The sequence below is a fragment of the Mustela erminea genome, chromosome 21 (genome assembly GCF_009829155.1).
Source record: "Mustela erminea isolate mMusErm1 chromosome 21, mMusErm1.Pri, whole genome shotgun sequence".
Taxonomy (NCBI): Eukaryota; Metazoa; Chordata; class Mammalia; order Carnivora; family Mustelidae; genus Mustela; species Mustela erminea.
In genome coordinates, this window is record NC_045634.1 from 24,801,169 (window position 1) to 24,822,658 (window position 21,490).

The 21,490-nt window shown below is 38.6% G+C and overlaps 1 protein-coding gene across 3 annotated transcripts in view; it reads left to right on the forward strand.

Moving 5' to 3' along the window:
• The first annotated feature begins 222 nt into the window (after positions 1 to 222).
• Positions 223 to 21,490, forward strand: part of PDLIM3 (PDZ and LIM domain 3) — a 29,975-nt gene continuing 8,707 nt past the window's right edge. Inside the window, exons 1-4 of one of the 3 annotated variants that reach the window (XM_032329083.1) lie at positions 223 to 469; positions 9,507 to 9,658; positions 11,270 to 11,354; positions 19,084 to 19,271. In XM_032329083.1, coding sequence (XP_032184974.1) covers positions 377 to 469; positions 9,507 to 9,658; positions 11,270 to 11,354; positions 19,084 to 19,271 — 518 coding nt within the window. In that variant the 5' untranslated portion in view covers positions 223 to 376. Of the gene's footprint in view, positions 470 to 9,506; positions 9,659 to 11,269; positions 11,355 to 19,083; positions 19,272 to 19,665; positions 19,734 to 21,490 lie in introns of all 3 variants that reach the window. The other 2 variants (XM_032329082.1, XM_032329084.1) reach the window with 2 other exon arrangements.

Genomic DNA, 21,490 nt, shown 5'->3' on the forward strand with positions numbered 1-21,490 from the left:
TAAACAGGAGGACAGGTGTCACTTTAAGAGACTCCTGGAGGCTGTAACCCGAAGCCTCCTCCAGGCCCGCGGAAAGGTCTGGGAGGCTGCACCCAGCCGGTGCTGGTCTGTAAACTCCCGTGGGTCTGGCGCGTCTCTTTCTTCCAAAGTTGGAGCTCTCCTTGGTGGGAGGGGGTGGGGAGGAGGGTAGGCCAGTGACGTCACTCAGGAGCGAGGATAAAGCTCCCGGGCCGCAATCTGGGCGAGGGCACTCTCTGGGCAGCGCAGTGTCTGTGCCGCTGGGAGACCCTTGCGGTGGGCAAGGCCGCCCCTCGCTGTGCCCCAGTCGGTCCCCAGAAGCCAAGGCGCTCCGGCTGGAGGCCGCGCCGAAAGCACTATGCCCCAGAACGTGGTCCTCCCGGGCCCTGCGCCCTGGGGCTTCAGACTCTCAGGGGGCATAGACTTCAACCAGCCTTTGGTCATCACCAGGGTAGGTGTTTTCCGTTCTTTCGCGGCAGGTGGGGGACTGGCGTGCGACGGGTCTCCCTGGATTGCGGAGTGGCTGGCTAGTGAGGAGGCCCGGGTGCGCTGGTGGCGGGGGGGGGGGGTGGGGTCCTCCCCTTCGGGCCCACAGTTCGAGGGGCGGCAGCAACTTGGCAAACTGAAGCTGGGGGGATTCAGAGCAACTTAGAGGATTTGGGAAGTCGGCTGCAGTGGTCTCTGGCTGCATCCTCTCCCTCCCCAGCAACTTTCCAGGAGAGGTGAACTGACAGCCTGATTCTCCTGGGCTTACAGGAGGCTGGACTGCGAGGCTGGGCGGGGCCGGGGGTGGGGGTGTTCTGCCCTCCAACCCCCACCCCACCCCCGTTTCCTTTCAGGAACAAAAAAAAATGAGGTCCCAGAAAGAAAGGAGAAATGACTGACAGTGGCGGTTGCTCCTCGGAGCTAGACGCACACCTGAGCGCTTTTCTCCTATGGATGAGAACTTCAGCGCAGTGCTGATCCCAGGGCACAATCTGGGTCGGCCAAGTTGGAAGCGCTCGTATCAGCCCAGACAGGGAAAATATTACTAATGTGTTTTCCTAGGTTTCCAGGCATTTTGAAAAAATATTTTCCAAAGCTGGGAGTTTGGCTTAGGAATCATCACCTATAATTCAAACTACAAAGAAAACGTGCCAGATAGTTTAGTTTACCTGATGGAAAGTCACCAGTCAGCCGAAAAACTCTGAAAAATAGTACTTTACTATCAGAGTCAACTTTCCCTTACTTAATATTCCCTAGAGTATTGTCTAATTAGAAAAAAAGAGAAGAAGAAAAAGGACATTTGGGGATTTCTGTCCTGTCAGTAAATTTCTAGTTGGTCTAGTTGACTTTTTTTTTTTTCTAAATCAAGTGTTTGTCTTAATAGAAAGTTATTGTTATTTCAGTTATCAATAAAACATAATCTAAAAGCATAAACTTCCAGAATATTATACTTTTCTTATGTTTTCTTTTTTCCTTACTGCTTATATTGTATTTTATAAATGTATGTTTTATAATCTGATTTACTCATATAGATTTTTGAACAAGGTAAGACCTTTTAAATTCTGTTCAAGTCATATATCTAGGAGATTTGGGCACCAATGTCTTTTTGAAATATCTCAAAACATGTACCGTACATACACATAACATGGAACATTTCAAGCTTTGTTTTGCATTTTTCAAAAACATATAAACACATCTGACATGTGTTTTTGTATGAGACATGAAAAGCTAACATACCCCCAGACTGTTCCTAAGTAAATTAAGCAGAAAATGGTTCAGTGATCTGAGCCAAGCAACGAATGCCTTTTATGGATTTACCAACCAAAACAGTTTCCATTATCTCTACTAAGAAATATTTTTAAAGTTTCTGAAGTATAGTTTTCATTTGTTTAGATTAAAGGAAAATGAGCTTTTGAAGCTCATTACAAAGGATAAAGGATAAATCATAGGATAAATCAAACAAAGGATAAATCATAATTATAGTAAATTCTAAAAAAAAAAAAATTGTTACCAAAACCTTTTAAGTGATTTATAAAAGAAATGTCTTGTTATTAATATGTAACATCTCAATATGATTAATCACAGGTTTGAAATATTGAGTTGTTGACATTATAAACAATGTTTATTTTAAAGCAGTGCTTATATATTGTGTTGGACCACAGTAGCTATTTTGGCAAATTTATTTGATATGACAATTATTATTTGGGAAGCCAATTCATATTTGAATGTCTAATTCATTACTAACTTATATCCCTCATTTTGACATGGTTCAATAATAATGCCTGACTATAAGTGCTGATTTCATTTGACTATGCCTTTTCTCTTCAATTAATTTAACTCAAGAATAGCAAGTAAAATTCAGCTATTTTGTATTCCAAGAGTCCTCCAAACCACGCACATAACAGAGTCGTGTTGAACAAATGAAAGCATATTCTCTCGAATTTTTTTGCCTTAGTGAACACCTAACTGAGAATGTCTCCACTGAAATTATAAGAAGTTAAAATCACTTACAAAAAGTTTAACTAAAAGACCTTACACAAAGCTAATTATCAATGTTGTAATTAAATAGTAAAATTCCATTTTATAGTTGTTGTATATACTAAAAGGCAGTGAATAAGATTGTCTGTGTATTACTGTACTCCTTTGCTTGCCACGAATGTCTCATAGAACCTTTATATGGACTAACTCCCTTAAACCTCACAGTAATTCTGTAAGACGAGCAGTAATAATACCTCTTTTTGTGGATGAGAGAATGAGGCTTCAAGAATTTCACTAACCTGCTGATGGTCACAAGTGGTGGGACAGAATTTGACACTAGTTCTACTTGCCTCCAAAGCCTGCATTCTGAAGTCCACATGTGTAAGACAAAAAGCAAACAAACAAAATCTGTTTATTGTACAGATCTTTCCAAATACATGTGTTGTGCCATCCACTTCATCATCCTCTGGTCCTACTGATTCTATATCTTTAGGATCTACCACTTCTCTTTGTTCCTATAACTGTCCCTATTCAAGCTTCCATGACTTCATGCCTAGCTCTGTCTCCCCTCTCCAGTTCACTCTGCATATTTCTCACCAGCCATCTTTGGGAAATGCTAGGTGGCATCTATCCTGCCCGTTCTTAAAATTCCTTCAACAGCAACACCAACTAAAGGGAATAAAATGTGTGATCTCTGAGCACAGTCATGGCCTTCATCCTCTTCCCAACTCATGTTTCCAACTTTGTTTCCTCCCTCTCTCTTCCCTCTCTCTCCCTTTCTTCTCAATGACAGTCATGTCACTATCCCAGCCGATTTACAATTTCTCCATCTGTCTACACCCACTACCATTTTTCTAGAGATTTCTCCTCCCCACCCAACCCCACTGTCCTCTGCCTAGGAAACTCAATCAAGTATCACTCCCTAGCCTTCATCTCATAATAAGCATTTTACCATTTGTTACCATAACTCTTGCCCTACAACCTCTCCTTACATCATGCCTTGTACCACAGATGTTTGAGTACATCTGTATCCCACAAATTGCATGCTCCCTAAAGGCAGGAACTTTCAAATTTAGGGGATGGTTAGTGCTGTGCATCATCTATCTGACAGAAATATAGACACAATATGAATGGTTGATTAAATTTGTTCACTTCTTATATAGCTATTATTATCATAATAGGTACAGATTATATCCTCAAAGATATTCCACAATAAAAAAAAGAGAATTGCTTTATTGTTCATTGATCTATTTTAGTTAAGCTCTTAAGTATGCAAAGAATTGAGAAACGAATGCCTGAACTTAATACCACAAAAATTCCTATAAATGAGATACATTCTTCAAGCCAAACAATTTTTGTCTTCCTGCAAGCTATCACTTTCCCTCCCTGCCTCACACTTCGCAAATACAAGTGCTCCTAGACAGTGGGCCTCTACTCCAGCAGAGCTGGGTGAGGGGTTTACAAATGTAACTCTCTCCAGCGATCGAAATTACAGTTCACAAAATTAGGACAAAGTGTCCTAATAAGTGTCCGAAGTGTCCATCATAGAAATAATTTACAATCTAATTAATCAACCAGGTGAATCCGTATCATAAGAGACACCAGAAGTAAGGTAAACCAATCACCAGACATTCTTAAAAAAAAAAAAAAAAAATCAGCAATGGCTTGTGATACACATGTTTGGTAGAAAAGCAGTTTTGTAGGCAATAGGTATGTGACACATTGTGCAATAGAAATTTGAGTTGTGGATGTGGAGGGGTTGTTCCTGCAAACACCATATATAACTGGTCTCCGCATTTCACAGAATAAATCTGAGGTTCACATCGCTAAGTAAGCAGCTTTTCTTTTTCTGCCACGAAGATTCTAAGAAGTCTCTTTCTTTTTTAAGTGTTTGGACCACCCAGAAGGTGGATCTACCATCACAGCCAAGTTACAGATGGTTTGTTTTCACAAATGGTCCAATTTGGAATCAAGTGCAAGTTTCTTTTGTGTATATGATGTAAGATTATTACATACATCTGATGCTGGTATGTCCTTTCTCACTCAGTGCCTCTTCTCCCCCACTACTTCTTTCCTCATTCCTTTTCAGGGCACACTTAGGGCCAAGATCATTGTAACTGGAAACACTCTATGGGCTTGGGTACCAATGTAGAAAATGTTACTGTACTCTCAAGTTTTGCAGGCTTGAACATAGAAAAGTACATGACTTTAATACAAATTATATTTGAAATTCGAGCTTTTTTTAGAAAGAAGTGTTTACACTGAATGCAATCCTTCAGCAAGATTCAAATGTAGTAAGAAAGTTGATGGGAAAATCTATTTAATTTTATTATCCCAAAGACATGTCTGCATGGATATGCTGGTTCATATGTTCATAACTCTCCTACATCCCACAAATATCTATTAAGTGAAGGCACTGTGGGGGATACAATTATAACTTAACAGGTTTCTACTCCCTGAGATGCTCAAATATAAGAAGAGAGGGACATACTTGTACCTAAACTACCAACACACAATGTGTCCAGGACTCCATGAGAAAAGCACAGCCAAAGAGATAGGAGGGGTCAGGACAGAGATTCCCTGCCTCAGTGGCGTGGAAGACAGTGGAAGATCTCGAGCTGCAGAGTTAGCCCTATGAGGAATTGCAGATTTTTACTGCATCTAGACCCTAAGAAAGTTTCTTATACTCTGAGAACATCCATTTTCTCATCTTAAAAGAGAGTCTTGAGAATTCCATGAGATATTAGTTCTCAGGAATACAGTGTCAATAATAATAACAATACCGCCACGGCTCTCGATGCTGGCTGCACGTTAGAGTCACCCAGAAAACATATGAAACTACCGATGCTCAGGTGCTACTTGCAGAGGTTCTGAAGTAACCCATATGAGGTATGGCCCTAGAAATGCAGATTAGAGCCAGGCTCTAGAAGGCTTTAGATGCAAGGTGGAGTTTACTTGTAGACAACAGAGGACAACTCAACATTGGGCTTTCTCCCTATTTCAATCCATGCCCTACAACATAGCCCTTCAGTGTATACTTGTCTTGTCCATAACTATTTCACTTTTATTCTTAACATAAATGTCTCACCAGGGTGTCTGGATGGCTCCCAGCCAACTCTTGATTCAGCTCAGGTCATGATCTCTGGGTCGTGAGATGGAGCCCCACATAGGGCTCCACCATCAGCAGGGGGTCTGCTTGAGATTCTGGTCTCTCCCTCTCCCTCTTGCCCTCCCCTGGCTCTCTCTTTCAAAACAATCAAGATTAATCTTAAAAAAGAAGTCTCACCAGGGCCATATCTTGTGCTTCCCTCATGTTTCCCATGGTAAATAGAATATTATAGATGCTTTATCTGTGATTTAGTTTTTTATTTTTCCAAATGGACCCAAATGATAGGTTGATGTGAATAACACAAATTGCCTAGTTCCTCTCCTAGAGCTTATGATTTGTGATTCCAGGCATCTGGAGTAGAGTGGGAGTCTTTATGTCCAGCAAGGACACCCACATGATTTCTCCAATTAGACAAATTTGAAAACATGTGCTAAGTGATATGGCAGTACCATTTTCAATGATATGTGAGACTCCAATGAGCCTGATAATAAATAATCAATTGAAAAACCCTTTGCCTCACTGTAGCTCTCTCTTCTGATTTAGGGAAAAATGTTAATAACAAACTATGAACAATAACATAAACTGATTACATAATATAGTAACAATATAATGTAAATAATAATGGGAAATAACATATCTTTACGTCTAAACAGATAGTTTAACTTACTAAAACCAGACCAATTTAGTGGTCATTTTCTTATCATTAGCCTAGCCGAACTTAAGAACCAGAGGTAAAGGGACCATATGTTCTCCTTCTCCCTCATCCCTCTCTCTCAATCCTTTTTTGTTTTTTTTCCCCTTATCCACTACCCCCTTAGAGATCTAAGGACATCAGTCACTAGGTTGAACACAAAGTCAGAAGTGGGTTCTGGCATCACCATCAACCACCTTTTTTTTTTTTTAAAGATTTTATTTATTAGAGACAGAGAGAGAGCATAAGGAGAAGCAAACTCCCTGCCAAGCAGGGAGCCCGACTTGGGGCTCAATCCCAGGACCCCAGAACCACACCGGAGCCGAAAGCAGACACTTAACCAACTTAGACACTCAGGCTCCCCCAACCACCTTTTTTATTTGACTTCTGAAACCATTGCTGACATAGCCAAACTGCTGTTCCCATGTTAATATGGAGCCAGAGGTTACTTGGACATTTACCCTCCTTTGAAAAAATAGTTTTCTTTGTCCAGGTTGTCCTAAAGTTGTTGCAGTGGTCAAAGTTATTAGGAAGAGCTTCACAAATATGATATTTAGAGTAAATATAAGATAGTGTTAATACTTATATATTCATATGCTTAATGAAACTTAATAATGTTCAGAATCGAAGTTCAACATACACCAGATGTCTCAGTTTAAAACTCCTAGACAGACACACACACAACCCTACCTTCCATTGATCCCAACCAGAGCTAAAAAAATGATGTTAGGATTTTCTAAATCAAGATTGAGCATTATATAACAAATCTACTTAAGGTTATTAGAAAACCTAGGTGAGGTTTTAAAAGAAAACACATTGAGCCATTCTTTCCCATTTTTTAACTCAAAGAATAGACTTCTGGTCTCTGATGTTCAAAAATAGATAGTACTGATTTTGACAAACTATAGCTAGAGAAAATTTAAAGTTTAAGATTATTTTTATCCCTGCAAGTCACACTGGGGATGGAAACTTTTATTCTCCTAACAGTTCTGGACTTAGGAGAATTTCCAAATGGAAAGCAGCTACGAAATGTCTCCCAAAGGCTGGGAAATAATAATCTCCATTGTCTTCATCAAGCTTCTACCAACTGTTCTTATTGGAAAATAATCACGATCACTACAGTGAGATGATCACAGAAATGAAGTGAGTGCAATAAACATTTTAGCAATGAGACTGAAGGTCTCAGACACATGATAATTTATGACCTTTGCAATTTTATTCATTTAGATGAATCTTGGCTATCCCTTAGAGCCACGAAGTTAAATAGAATCAATAACTAGATTAATTAAGTAAATAGAGAAAAAAATGAACGAATGAATGATCCTCAAGTAAAATATTAGGAACAATCTTATTCCTGGAGCAGTTGGAGGTTTAAGTCAAGTTCTGTACATTCTTCTGCTCTGAACAGTAGGAACTTGCAAATGCAACAATGATGGGTTGACATTAATAGCTATAATCTTTGGGTATATAGGTAATCCTTTGGGTAATAGTAATATAAGGACTAGCTCTTTTCGTTTCATGAGATCTACTTTAAATAACCCTTTCATTCATTTTCAATTATCCATTAATTCCAAATACTGGAATATATGCCATGACACATTAGAAATATACATAATATTATACATATCCTCAAGAACTTCCAGTCAAGTTGAGAACACAAACAATGCACAATAAACAAACACTAAAGTACAACTTGTCTTCAGGAAGAAAATGAATAAAATCTAATAGTGGAGAATGATGGACGGTGTCTGGAGAAGCTGCTTCAGATGTTTGGGGAAGTCTCTTTGAGAATGTGACATTTAAGCCTAGACCTAAAGGATTAGGAGGAGCAACTGGGTGATGAGTGGGGGAAACATTTCAGGCAAAAATAATAGTGCATGTAAAACCCTGAAGAGGGTACACACTTGGTCTATTTGAGGAACTGAAAGGAATCTGGAATAACTACAGCACAGTGGGTGGAGGGGAGCAGGAATGGTGTAAGATGATGTTAGAGAAGTAGGTGGGTAAGACCAGGTAAGGACTATTAGGCAGTTGTAAATAATTAGGATTTACAAAAAAAAAAAAAAATAGGAGTAGGAATAGCAATCAAAAACTGAATACTCAGTGTAGTAATTAATAATTTCAAATTTGGTATCTTTTAAACATTTAATAACCATATGTTTCCCAGATCCTTAAGTATTCTTTTCATCTCCCCACACACCCCCCACAAGAAATAAAGAAAGAAAGAGAAAGAAAGAAAGAAAGAAAGAAAGAAAATGAAGTTCATGTGGGTTTCTTTCAGACAACGTAAAAATGGATCTTGTTTTTTTACCTAGTTTGGCAATCTTTGTTAAAACACAGAGTATGATGTGGTTATACCACTTATATTTAATGTAATTTCTGATTAGGTTTAATGAAAATCTAGCATCTTGTTAGTTGCTTTTTATTTGTTCAATTTGTTTTTCATTCATGGAGAAGACACTGTGTCTGAATACAAACTTCTCTGGTGTCTGCAGTCCTCAGGAGTTCTAGACACTCAGTGTTAACTGATAGCTCATCATTTTAGCTGAATTCTCTATGACCAAAATGGTGCCCCCATCTTCCTCTGTGCTCTGACACAAGTTTTACAATTTGCTTACATCTTGACTTTCCTTGGAGGCACCTGTCTTTCCTTAGATTCCAGGTTTCATTGGTTGCCCTGCAACTTCAGCTCTCTGAATAGTTCAAGAAAAGTTATAATTTTATATCTTATATGGTATCTTCTACCTACTACAAGAGTGATTCTCTTTCTAATTTTCTACATCCTAGATGCCCCTTCATGTGAATTTTAAAGATCACTACTTATAAGGATGCTACAGTAGCTTCAATTCAAATATAAAAGGTCCCTAAATGTGGTAAAGTTGTACTCCCAAATAGGGAGTTATGGATTTAAAAAACCCTAAAGAATAAATTATTTTATTTAAAACAAAGAAAATAAGATCAAACAGGTATTAAGGAAGATGCTTTAGAAGAGAGTAAGAGATGTCATGATAGATGAAGTGTGGTTAGTAAGAAACAAAATTATTTAGCATGGTGGAAAGATAGAGCTAACACAGTTGATCATTGAAGAGTTATTTCAAGTTAGATTTAAAATTCCCTGCCCACTGAAACTTTTTAAATGTTACCAAGCTGAAATATAAATGTCAGGCACAAAACTCAAGATATTGCAGAATGTTGGTTTTTAAATGATGCCATGATTTCTTCCAGATTACTCCAGGAAGCAAGGCAGCAGCTGCCAACCTGTGTCCTGGAGATGTCATCTTGGCTATTGATGGCTTTGGTACAGAGTCCATGACTCATGCTGATGCGCAGGACAGGATTAAAGCAGCAGCACACCAGCTGTGTCTCAAAATTGACAGGTACTTTTTAATTAATGGTGTTAAAATGTGATCTGTTTTGCAGAAGATCCTGAACCAGAACTAAAAATGATTTCTTCCTCCCTGTAAGAAAGAGTTTCACAGGACCCAGAATTCTGAATTTTCACCAGCTTTTTTTTTTTTTAAGTATATCAGCCACTTTATTCTGTTCTTCACAGTCTAGTCACTGTTAAAAAACTATTTCTGAAAAGAATTTTCTGGAAGGTCAGAATAAGGGAAGAGTCTAAAAGAATTCTTTTTCTTGTGAATTGACTATGAAAATAGAACCACGAAAGGTACTGGCCACAGAAACCCTGCACAGAACAGCTACTTGTATTGCTGTTCTGAATGTGGTAGAGAATGGAATAGAATTTAAAGATTCTCCTAAAAGAATCTCTTGACTTGCAAAAATGTGAGCATATTGAAAACTGGTTGCTAATACTGTTTATGCCATTGGCTGTTTTGTACAGAATTCAACCCAGAAGAATCTGACAAGGTGTAAAGAGTGCACATGAAGTGAGAATATTAGAAATGAGACATTTATAACAAATTTAAGAAACTGACCCTGATCTTTGGCCATCATAGGCCCGATCTGAAGTTGAATTGTGAAAATAATGTTTTGTTATAGTGGTTATTAGTGTTGTTTATCCTGTTGCTATTTTATTCCCTACTTTCCCTGCTGTGGTTCAGAAGGCCCAATCAGCCAATCTGCCATTTCAGGGGTGAAATTGACTCTTTCCCTATTTATTTATAACTAGTGTTCCTGCCAAGCACACAGTCTCTTAGGAGCACATGGTCCCAAAGAGATACATGAGAAGGACATGAGATTGGATAAAGCTCATTTCCTTCATGCCAGCAGCAAATCCCCCTGGCATACCATTCACTGTCTCCTATGGTGGCCTGGGTAGGATGGGAGGGAAGTAGAGGAAACCTAGGGAGGTTGCCCTGTGGTCATCTGCCTCCAGAATCTTCCTCTCCTGTACTGTTCCTTGCAGATACAGCAGACTTACTCTCTCTAGAAACTGTACGATGTCTTTGCCTTAGTCAGTTCGGGCTCCTACAATAAACATACCATAAACTGGGTGACTTAAACAAAAATTTATTTTTCACAGTTCTGGAGGCTGGAAGTCTGAGACCAGGATGCAGCATAATCAGGTTCCTAATTACGTCCTCACATGACATTTCTTGGCGTGTGGACACAGAGACCGAGATCTCGGGTCTCTTCCTCTTTATATAAGGACATTAAGCCTATTATGACAGCTCTACCCTCATGACGTAATCTAATCCTAATTACCTCCCAGAGACCTCACCTCCAAATACCATCACATTGCGGGGTAGGGTTGCGACATAAGAACTTGGTTGGTGGGGGTGGGCGGGGGGACACACACTTCAGTCTATGGTAGTCCTCCATGCAATTTTTATCCATTCAAGTTTCCCCAAAAGTAAAAAAACTAATTAGAGGAAAGAATACAGAATAATGAGCAAGGAGTATTCCTTTTGTTTAAATCATCAAGGCTCAATAGTATTTTCATACACAATAATGAGAGATTAAAGTATGCTAAAACCGGAAATAATGTTAGAATTTGGAGTTTACAAAATTTCTTTTATTCACAGGGCAGAAACTCGCTTATGGTCTCCACAGGTGTCTGAAGATGGGAAGGCTCATCCTTTCAAAATCAACTTAGAATCAGAACCACAGGTATGAGTTGTAGAGTAAATGATATTCATGTTTCATTTCCTTTTAAATGATGCGGATGCCTTCCAAGAGGAATAAATGACAAATACAGAAAACTGGAATAAGCCACATGATGGAACGATTGTCTGTCTTTACCCTGTGAGATTAATTTATATTATTCATGTCTTTTTATATCAAGAGAAAAGAGAAGTGTCCCTAGGCAAGCGTCTTGTTAAAAGACAAACAAGTTCTCAGGACAAATTTGGCTCTATCTACGTACAGTCCAGTTATTTTTTCATTCTTTATGATGGACTTCTGCCAAATGACCATGACCTAATCCAAGAAGTTTAACATATTAAAACAAAGCAAAACGAAATTAATGTCTACCATTTGAAACAGGTGTCTCCAATCTAATAATTATTGTAAACTTCAATTCTTTGAGGTCTTCGTCCAGACCTTATTTTACATCCTTTTTAAATTCTCAGTTCTAGTGTTCTATAATTAAGTTTACGCTACAAAAAGGGTTTTGTATTATGTAATCATGGTGATATTCTGCCCATGTAGTAAAATTACAAAAGATAGAGGATTTTCCCTTGAGGCAATTCTAATGAGCTAAATTAATCTAATAATCTGAAGCTTATCTGATGATGTCTACTTTCAAAAAGCTCAAAAAAAAAAAAAAATCCCTGTAATGAAAGCAACCCCCAGTTGTGCTGTGTGGGAAAATGTAATTAAGACAAGGATTTTAGAACCTCTCTTTCGCCAGATGTTTCCCAAGTTTAGATATATAAATTAGGCATCCCTTTTTAAACAAGTATTCATACTAAGTGTATTATATTTCAAATATTCCCAAACTATAATTTTCCCATGTATCTGTGGAAAATGCATGAAAACGTATTTGCAACTTGTGCTTCAGCAGCATTTCCCTTTCCAGGATCACCAACACCTGAATTTGTGCTTCCAGTTTTCTACTTTCTCCATGAATTTACCTCCACTTTCTCCTTGATAAAATACACTTAGAGTACCACGTAACTGTATCTCATAGGGCTTCTCAAAGATTTAAATAAAATACCATAGAAAAAGACCTTGGCACATCGAATTGCTCCTAGAGATATTCAATGTAGTGGGAGCTCTTGGTAATACCTGCCCCCTCCTACCAGGCTGTGATGCGCAGGCCTCTGGCCTTTCCTGACAGTGAGATGGGGGGCTGCCCGTGTGATAGGACTTTCTGGAGACCAGGAATGCTTTCCACATTACTATGAGAAGGATCATTAAAAATTGCTTTGGATTAAAACTTTATTTTCAGTTCAAATACAATCCCCCCAGGAGAAGAAACATCCTGAATAGCTTAACCTTTAAACAGCGTGAGTTTATTGAATCCTTGTCCTAGACTTTTGACTAAAGGAAAGGAAGAGCCTGAGCCTGAAAATCACTAAGAGCAGAGGAGAAGAAAACGGGCCCTCTAGGGAGTGAGCAGGTTATGGACTATCTGTGCAGGCGGGAACTGCTGGTCTGTTCTCTTTACTCGGGAGTCTCCCAGCATGGCACACAGCAAGCGCTCAATTAAACAGCTGATGAATGAAAAGAACAGAGGCTCTACTGATAAACTGCATTTTCTAACACTGCCCAGGACCACACCTGGGAACCAGTTCTCAGAATGGTGCTCAGCTGCCACCAGCCCCCACTGTTGTATGGCAAGAGTGGTCGTGCAGGTTGAATGGGAGTTAGGTCAGGTGAGAGCCCAGCTCTTCAGGAAGAGTGAGCGAAAGATGAAATAGACAAAACTGGTAATAACTGTGGCGAAAGGGTCTGAATGCTGATGGTGGCTTACCCCCTGGCATCTGAGGTGGATTGGTGAATAATAATAATACCTCCAATCAACATTATTTTTTTTTTAAGATTCTATTTATTTTATTTGACAGATCACAAGTAGGCAGAGAAGCAGGCAGAGAGAGAGGGGAGGAAGCAGGATCCCTGCTGAGCAGAGAGCCCAATGCAGGGCTCGATCCCAGAACCCTGGGATCACGACCTGAGCCGAAGGCAGAGGCTTTAACCCACTGAGCTGTCCAGGCGCCCCAACATTATCTTTAATAGAAGAAAAAATTGGAAGAAGAAAAAGCAAAGCTCTCCAGGCAGAGCTGTCACTTGGAGATTGTCCTTTACAGTAATGCCCAAGCCCACAGCTTCCTCCCACCTTCACTGCGTCATCAGATAGAGGCAAGACGTGGAAGAGATCATGTGGTGTTTTAAGAAACAATGGAAAGAAGTGAAAGCTTAAGGCTTGTACATATGCATTCACTGACCACCCAATCTCTTATTATCACCAGGACAAAACGGATAAAATTCTGAAATTCCTTTCCATATATATATAGTACACATCCAAAATTATACTGCACCCTTTTGCAAATTAGTCATTCATTCATTTGTTCATTCAAAATTTCTTCCAATTTTTAAAATCCAGTTTCACCAATATGAGATGCTAAGGCATGGGGTCAATGAGACAGATCTGACCAAATTTTATTTGACAGACCAAAGTACCAGATCCCCAAGGATCCCTGGCCATGTCACAGTGTCTGGCATGTGGGTGACTCACCAAGTATTTATTACTCACGGCTGAACTTAGACCAAGATGGGAGCCTGTGTTTTGTTAATATCTCTCCAGAACTGGAGTTTAAGGGCAATTGTCTGAGTTTCATTCTAGTAGAAGCCCCTTTTATAAGTCTATAAGTACTAACTTATGACCATGATTGTCCCAAGAACTGGATTTTTAAAAATAGACCCAATTTTAAGTACTCTGGCCTCTCATCAATCATGTATTAGTCCACATGCCCTACCTTATGGGGTAGGGCACTATGGACATGTATGATAGTACAAACGGGGAAAAAATAAAGGATGAGATAGGTTTGAAAAAAGAAAAATGGTGAAGATTGGGTTAAAGGCTCCAGAAGCCAGTAGGACAGAGCCTTTGAACATTCCTTTAGTTTGAGTCATGACTAATTCTTACTGGCACCTCCTCCAAGAGGCCAGTATTTGAATGTCTCCGAGATAAGAACCATTTCAATTCTTCCCCTAATGGGCCAAAGGATTCCCGTCCTTAGGATCCTCAGGCCAGATTTCTGCATGATGAGTTCACCTAACTTGGCACTTCAGATCGGACATTCCCTACAAGCATAGTTAAACCCTTGCTATCCAAAATGCCAAAGCATAAACTTAACAAAATGCCATGTTTAAAAAAAAAAAAAAATACAAGCAGTGAATTTAACTTGGAGCGTGAGAGCAGAAAAAAGCTAAACTGAAGTTATATTTGTCTTATTTTATCTTTTTAATTAACACAAGCCATGCAAAAAGAGGTGTTGCAAAGGAGGTCTTCCCCCCCACCCACTCCCACCCCAAAAATGGACACTCTGCAAATAAAGCAACTTTCTGGACAACAAAGATGTGTCCATCTGAGAAACACATGCCATTACTACATCAAGCTTTCAGATCCTACTGTAGATAAAGAGAAAGGGCCATTGAGCAATACAGTTATTTGAGTTCTTCTTTCTCAAACCGAGTGAAACTGTAACTGCAAGCTTTGTGACTTTTGCTATTATATATATAATTATATAATATATATTATATAATACTCTTTCATTTTAAAAATAATATATATCCTTTGGAGAAAAGAACCACATTATATCCTACCATCCAACCCCAGCCACAAATAACAACATGTTAGTGTATTTCTTTCCAGTCTTTTCTCTATGCATAGATTTAGGCTTTGGAGACTTTTTTTTACATAGTTATAGTAATAATTGGCAAGCAATTTTAATACCTAGGTTTTTTTTTTTTTCATTTGTCCATCTTTTTATTAAATAAATTTTGTTTTTGTCAGTTTAGACTTGGATTTTTAGCTTAAATAGAAGCTTAGAAAGTATTCCTAGCCTTTGAATAAATGTTACTTGTTTATTTATAGGAAGTTATATATGTACATATAAAAAGTTATTCCCAGGGATTGAATAAATGCCTTCTATACAATCCCGAACATGGCCTATGAGCAGACATATGCATTTTCCTATGCAAAGCATTCTTGCTCTAGACTAAAGGTACGTTTTTAGAGCTCGGGGTCCTTCTCCAAGTCTGGCATTCTCAAATAAAACATTACCCTCCTCTTTGTTTAATGTTAGTTGAACGACTCGAAATTATAACATAGCTATCCCATATAGGAAAGATGCTTTTCAGAAACAAATATCATTCTTTCCTAAAAGAGAAGATAGCTGTGCCTATTTCCATAAAAAGACTGCATCCTTGCCAAAGAAGATTGATGATAAAGATATATAGAAATAATACACAAACTCAAGTGAGATACAGGTTAAAGTTATTTATATTTTCAAAAAGATACCTTTATCCTATAATTTGTTAATAACTGGAAAGTGAACTACACAAAACAAGGTTTTGTAAACCCCATTCCCCCCAAACTTTTCTCCTATTATATATGGGGAATACTTGAAACAGATTGCTGGGGGCAGGTGGGGAGGATTTATAAGGGTGACTTTATTTTTCATTTGAGGTAGGGGTGGTGATTATTCATAAATTCCAAACATGATAAGATACCATCACTCGTGTGGCTTGGTCAAGTATATGATTGCTTGATACAGTTTGTATACCTTATTATCCCACCACTGTTGTTGTTTTTTTTTTAAAATAAATAAATATATGCACATTATCAAATATGTTGTTTCTGTTGGAGCTGGTAATTGCCTCAGTTCTTGAACTGAATCTCTATCTCTGGACAACTTCTTCCAGTAAGAAGTTGAAAGGTGGTCATGTCTTTGAACGCTGTCATTGGTGAGGTCATTCTAAGGCTTGGGAGATGGTAGTCAAGACCTACATTCTCCCTGATCTCACCAAATCTCTACCCAGTTACCTAGCTCTGACTCTGGCAGCTCGAGTATTTTATGAATTCAGAATGTTATTCCTTAATATAAGGAATATAATTCAAGGAATGACATTTTAAAATACCATTGAAAATGCACTAATTAAGGGTAGTAAGTACTTCTTGAATTCCTAAGAGATGAGAGTCACTTGGATGCTGTTGTCTGGGAAAAATAAACACAAGAGCTGGACTACATTGACTGGTATATAATTTTTTTTACTGGTATTTTCTGAGACGACTGATTTTCCTGAAAAAGTAAAAAGGAATTAAAGTGGAATAGCAAACTTCTCATTGCTTTTGTCTCTTGATTCTGTTTGACCATCAACAATGATGTAAGATTTGGATAGAATGTTGCCTCTCCGTGCCATACTTAAATGTTTACCTTTGATGTATACACTTCATTGTGCTTTTTTTGGAATGACTAGCAGCCCATAAACTAATGCTTTGCAAAGCCTAAATACAAATGTTTGAAGGCTCTCTTAGAAACACTTCCTTTTTATGATATTTTATGATTATATGCAAAAAATAGAAGGGCTTTTTTTTTTAATTTTGACAAATTACACATTTGCAACTTTTGCAATATAAAACCAAAACTGAAAATAGCAAAGAAAAAGCTTGGAGCTCATTAACTCATATGCTGCTTTTTGGAAGCACTACTAGAGATTATTAGTGCATAAATATTTCCAGAGAAGTTGCCTCATTTATAGGACAGTCATCATCCATATTTATTTTTCATTTTAAGACAAAGAAGTAATAAAGGCAGAGACATTTTCCCCACAAAACCATTATACATTAACTAATTTTTATATATTTAATTCTATTTACAGAAATCTTTAAGGCATACTTAAAAAAAAAATTTTAATTCCATAAAGCTTGAGTCCTTCAGTTCTGCCCGACTGACTCATTTAATTAGCCTGAGAAATTTAAAATACACCGAAACTAAATGAGGCAATTAGCCTCCTGTCCTCTTTTATATCGAAAGGAGGAACAAAGGCTTAAATCACGGCCACTGTCATTACTTAACAATTATTTCCAGTTCACTTTTTTTTTCATGCTATAATAATGGCTAATCAGAATGGTTAATCACAAAAAGACAATCAAAGTTCATTATTAAATCAGCCAAAACAATCAGATGGTACCCCTGGATCAATGTTTGACTACACAACTTTTCACAGGTTGTGGGATTCAGCGTTATTCTAAAGCCACATTTGGTTGTTTTGGTCATTCTGCTACCTAATAGCAGCAGCCATACTGCCACCCAACCAACTCAGGCAGTGAGCCACTCTTCTGGAGGTAAAAATAATAAATCAGTAAGACATTAGTCAATCCAACCACACTATAGGACCACAGGCTATTGTATTCAACTCAGACCTTTCAAATTCAAGAGCTGCTATACTGTGCTGTCCAAGGTTGATGAGAGAAAAAGCTGCTGCTCTCTATCACCTCACAGATTTTCAAGTACCATGAGATTTGGGGCAGCTGGAGTCAAAGACTCCACTAGTATTCAAAGCTGCACCTCACTTGTCTGTTACAATTTTCAAGTGAACTCTGCCAATAGACCTGGATGGGGGAACAGGGGCCATCTGTGATGACTCCCTGCTCAGAACCAGAACTAAGCATTTTGGAGCATGGGTCCCTCCAGAAGTTGTTGGTGTTCTCACGCACAAGAATCTCCCTGAAAACTCTGGTTCCACCCCCTAAGAAAGGAAGAGGGTGTCTTTTTCAAATAGAACAGGACCATCTCACCATCTATTCATTTATAATGACAAGGAGAGAAAAAATAAATGATATGAGCAAGAATATCACAAGACCTTTTTATTTCTTAATAAAAACAGCATCTTTTCAGTAACATTTCAAAGACACATAAGTGTTTGTACTAGTTGAAATCTGTGTGAAAAACTGGTGGCACATTCACAAAAGTAAATGAAGTCAATGTGAGTGTGTGGGCGAAAAATATTGGAAAGATTATTCTTACTGATCCTGCCAAATGAAAAGATTTGGAAGAAGAGTCAGCTTGTGTGTATTTTAGCCTTCGCTTTTGGTTTTCTTCGGCTACTTAGAAGGAAAACATATTTAATGACTTTAAAAATTATAAGTCTATATAAAAATTGGAAAACCTTCTCTCATAGGAAAAATAGTCTTCCAGTTCTTCTTATTTGTTCTAAATTTAAGGTTAGACCTTACTGCAAATTAAGAATTTTGTTTTTTACTAATGATGTACTATCTGTTGACTAATTGAATTTAAATTTAGAAAAAGAACAAAAAGAATTTTGTTCTTTGTGGTAGGTATTAAGAAAAAAACAAAACTTTTACTTGGATTAGTTAAAGTGATTCAGTATAGTGATTCACAAATGCTCCCTCTCATTCTGATCGTTTTGCTACTCCATTTCCTAAAATGGAGAAAGTTTTATCAAGATATTAATAGAAGAGAAATCAAATGTAAGCTCTACTTGAGAAAATGTGAAGCATAATAATTATTCTAAATCCCAAATCTCATTTCTGACATGGAATTTCTGTCTTCAGATACGTCTAATGAGAGTTTCTTAAAAGCTATAGATGTAAAAACTTGTAGGACCAGAGGAAAGGTATAAGGGTCAAATTCTTTTATAATATAATATTTAAATAAGATAGATTCCTTTGCACCATGCGGTGGCTGAGTACAACACATGTGAAGTTCACAGAAAATGCAGACAGGTTTATACTCACCTCCTCCTTGAACATTGCCATGAATCTTGCTGTAGGGGAAAGAAGCCTTGATTAACAATGGCTGTTGGTTTGCTCATTAACGGCTTTCTTGTGCATTCTGTGGCTCTGTGTATTTTGTCTGCCATTGTACAGGAGTTCAAACCTATTGGTACCGCGCACAACAGAAGGGCCCAGCCTTTTGTTGCAGCAGCAAACATTGATGACAAAAGACAGGTAGTGAGCGCTTCCTATAACTCACCAATTGGGCTCTATTCTACTAGCAATATACAAGACGCGCTTCACGGACAGCTGCGAGGTCTCATTCCTAGCTCGCCTCAACAGTAAGTATCTGACTCGGTTTCTGGCCACCATGCTCTTAACAGTGATAGTATGGTTTCTTCTCCTTCCCAAAGTCCAGCTCTTGCTGTTTTATTTTTACTTTCCTGAAGGCACAATCAGATTTTTAATTTAAAGACAAGCATCCAGAACATGGTTCCAATGTTCTGGAGTCCAATCTGCCAGTTCCTGAACATTCCTACTGAACAGATGCTTAAAATGAAGAAATTGCTCTGGTTCCATTGTCACCCTTCTCAGTCATGTCAATAGGTGGTGGTAAATAATCCTCTGTACAGTGATCATTCATTTACTTTTATCTTAAGAGAAAAAAAAAAAAAGAAAAAAGGAAAAAAAAAACTGTCTTCCACTGAGGAACTTTTTAACCCTTTGTTTTTACAGGATGTGAACTACTTTGAACACAAGCACAATATTCGGCCCAAACCTTTCATTATCCCAGGCCGAAGCAGGTCATAAGCTCTGAGATTTTGGTGTCTGTAGTGCATGTTTCTTTAGTAAATCCTTACTAATCACTAAGAAGAGTAACACATAGGTGTTTGGAGTGACTCTGCTCATCGTGAAGCTTATTTCAAAAGCAAGAAAAACAAACTCACTTCGCAGAGTATAGGAGGCCACTAATCTCCATTTCTCAAAGTAAATACTGACAGGATTATAGGGCTGTGAAAAGTTAGGCAATCACCACGTATATTTATAACTAATACCCTGCTGTTCTGAGGATCCCTTCCAGAACACAGTGACCTTTGAGGCAAGCAGATGTACCCCATTCCCAGGTCAGGAAGGCCCAGCCAACAGAAGCAAACCGGGAAACCCGCCCCTGGTCAGGAGTAAGGGAAGCACGTGGGCCCAGTGGGAGCCCCGGGGCAGCCCTTCCATGTTTGACATTCTCTGAGCAGCCCACCTCAACACCTCAACACCTGCTTCCCACTGCTCCACCAACCCGCTGGTAATCCCACCCTTCCTAGCTCTTACATAACAATAACTCTGCCTTCTTGCGGATACTTGCAAAGGAAGAGAAGTCACTTGAAAAGGAGCTTTTCTACATGGGGGAAAGTAAGTAGAAGGAAAGAGTTGGGAGAGAGGGAGATGTGTTGGTTACCCTCATGGATAACCGTGTACACACTTCAATAAGAAGGAGGAAGCGCTTCACGGCTGTCAATCAGAGAAAAAGATCATGGTCAGATGATCCTCTTCAAATAAATTTCTTCTCTAGAAATTGTACTCCAACCCAAGGGGGAGAAATTAATGTCCTGTGTTGGCACATTGAGAAAGAGTGACTTTGGGAAACCTCAAACCTATTCCTCTGACCTCAGCTCCATTAGTCAGCCCTGAAGAAGGAAGTTGGTGGTTAGGATTATTGACTAATCTATATCCAGTGTCCCAAACTGTGGCCCATGCAATTTATAGACAGTGTTTTACATAATCCTCCCGTTGTTAAAAAAAAAGAAAAACTTAAGTAAATGCCTTAAGATAGAACATCTACTCTCCATCCTGTCAAAATGCCCACTATTCCTGATACTGGGCCCATTTTCATACATGTGTAGCCCTACTAGCCCCTGGGGGTATCCAAGTTTATGATACCTGCTTTGGATGGTCAGTCATCAATGGATATATGATCTCCTTACGCAGAACTTCCCATAAACTGGAGTCGGGGCCAGAGGATTATCTCAAAATAAGCTGGACAATTTTGTGATATCAGACTCAGACAGGATAGACAGAGTGGAAGATGAGGAAACGAAGTTAAGAAGCCAGTGACTACCAAGTGTATCTCCCCTCTTCTCCCCCCCACTAGAATGGAGCAACTTCTATCTTCCCAGCACCTAGAAACAAGGCTGGGACAGACTAAATGCTCCATCGATGTTCATTAGATGAAGGAACAAAATCCTAAGAGTACCTGATAATATTTTCTGATGGCAAGAAGAAACAAGAGTTAACACCCCTCTCTCATTCATTCAACTCTGCACAAGCTTTCTTTACTTCTCTTTTTTATTCCTTGGCTTCCATTCTATTTTCCTCTGAATTTTCTCCCTATTTCTCCACATTCAACAGCTTCCCAGCCCCACCCCTGATATCATAACACTAGATTAAGAGGAAAAATGCTATGTTACCACTGAATAAATATATATACAACTTTCTAAAGGAGCATCGTAAAATTAATACACTTGCATTCTTTTGAGGCTGGTTTAACTCTAAGCTCACTAATCTGAAT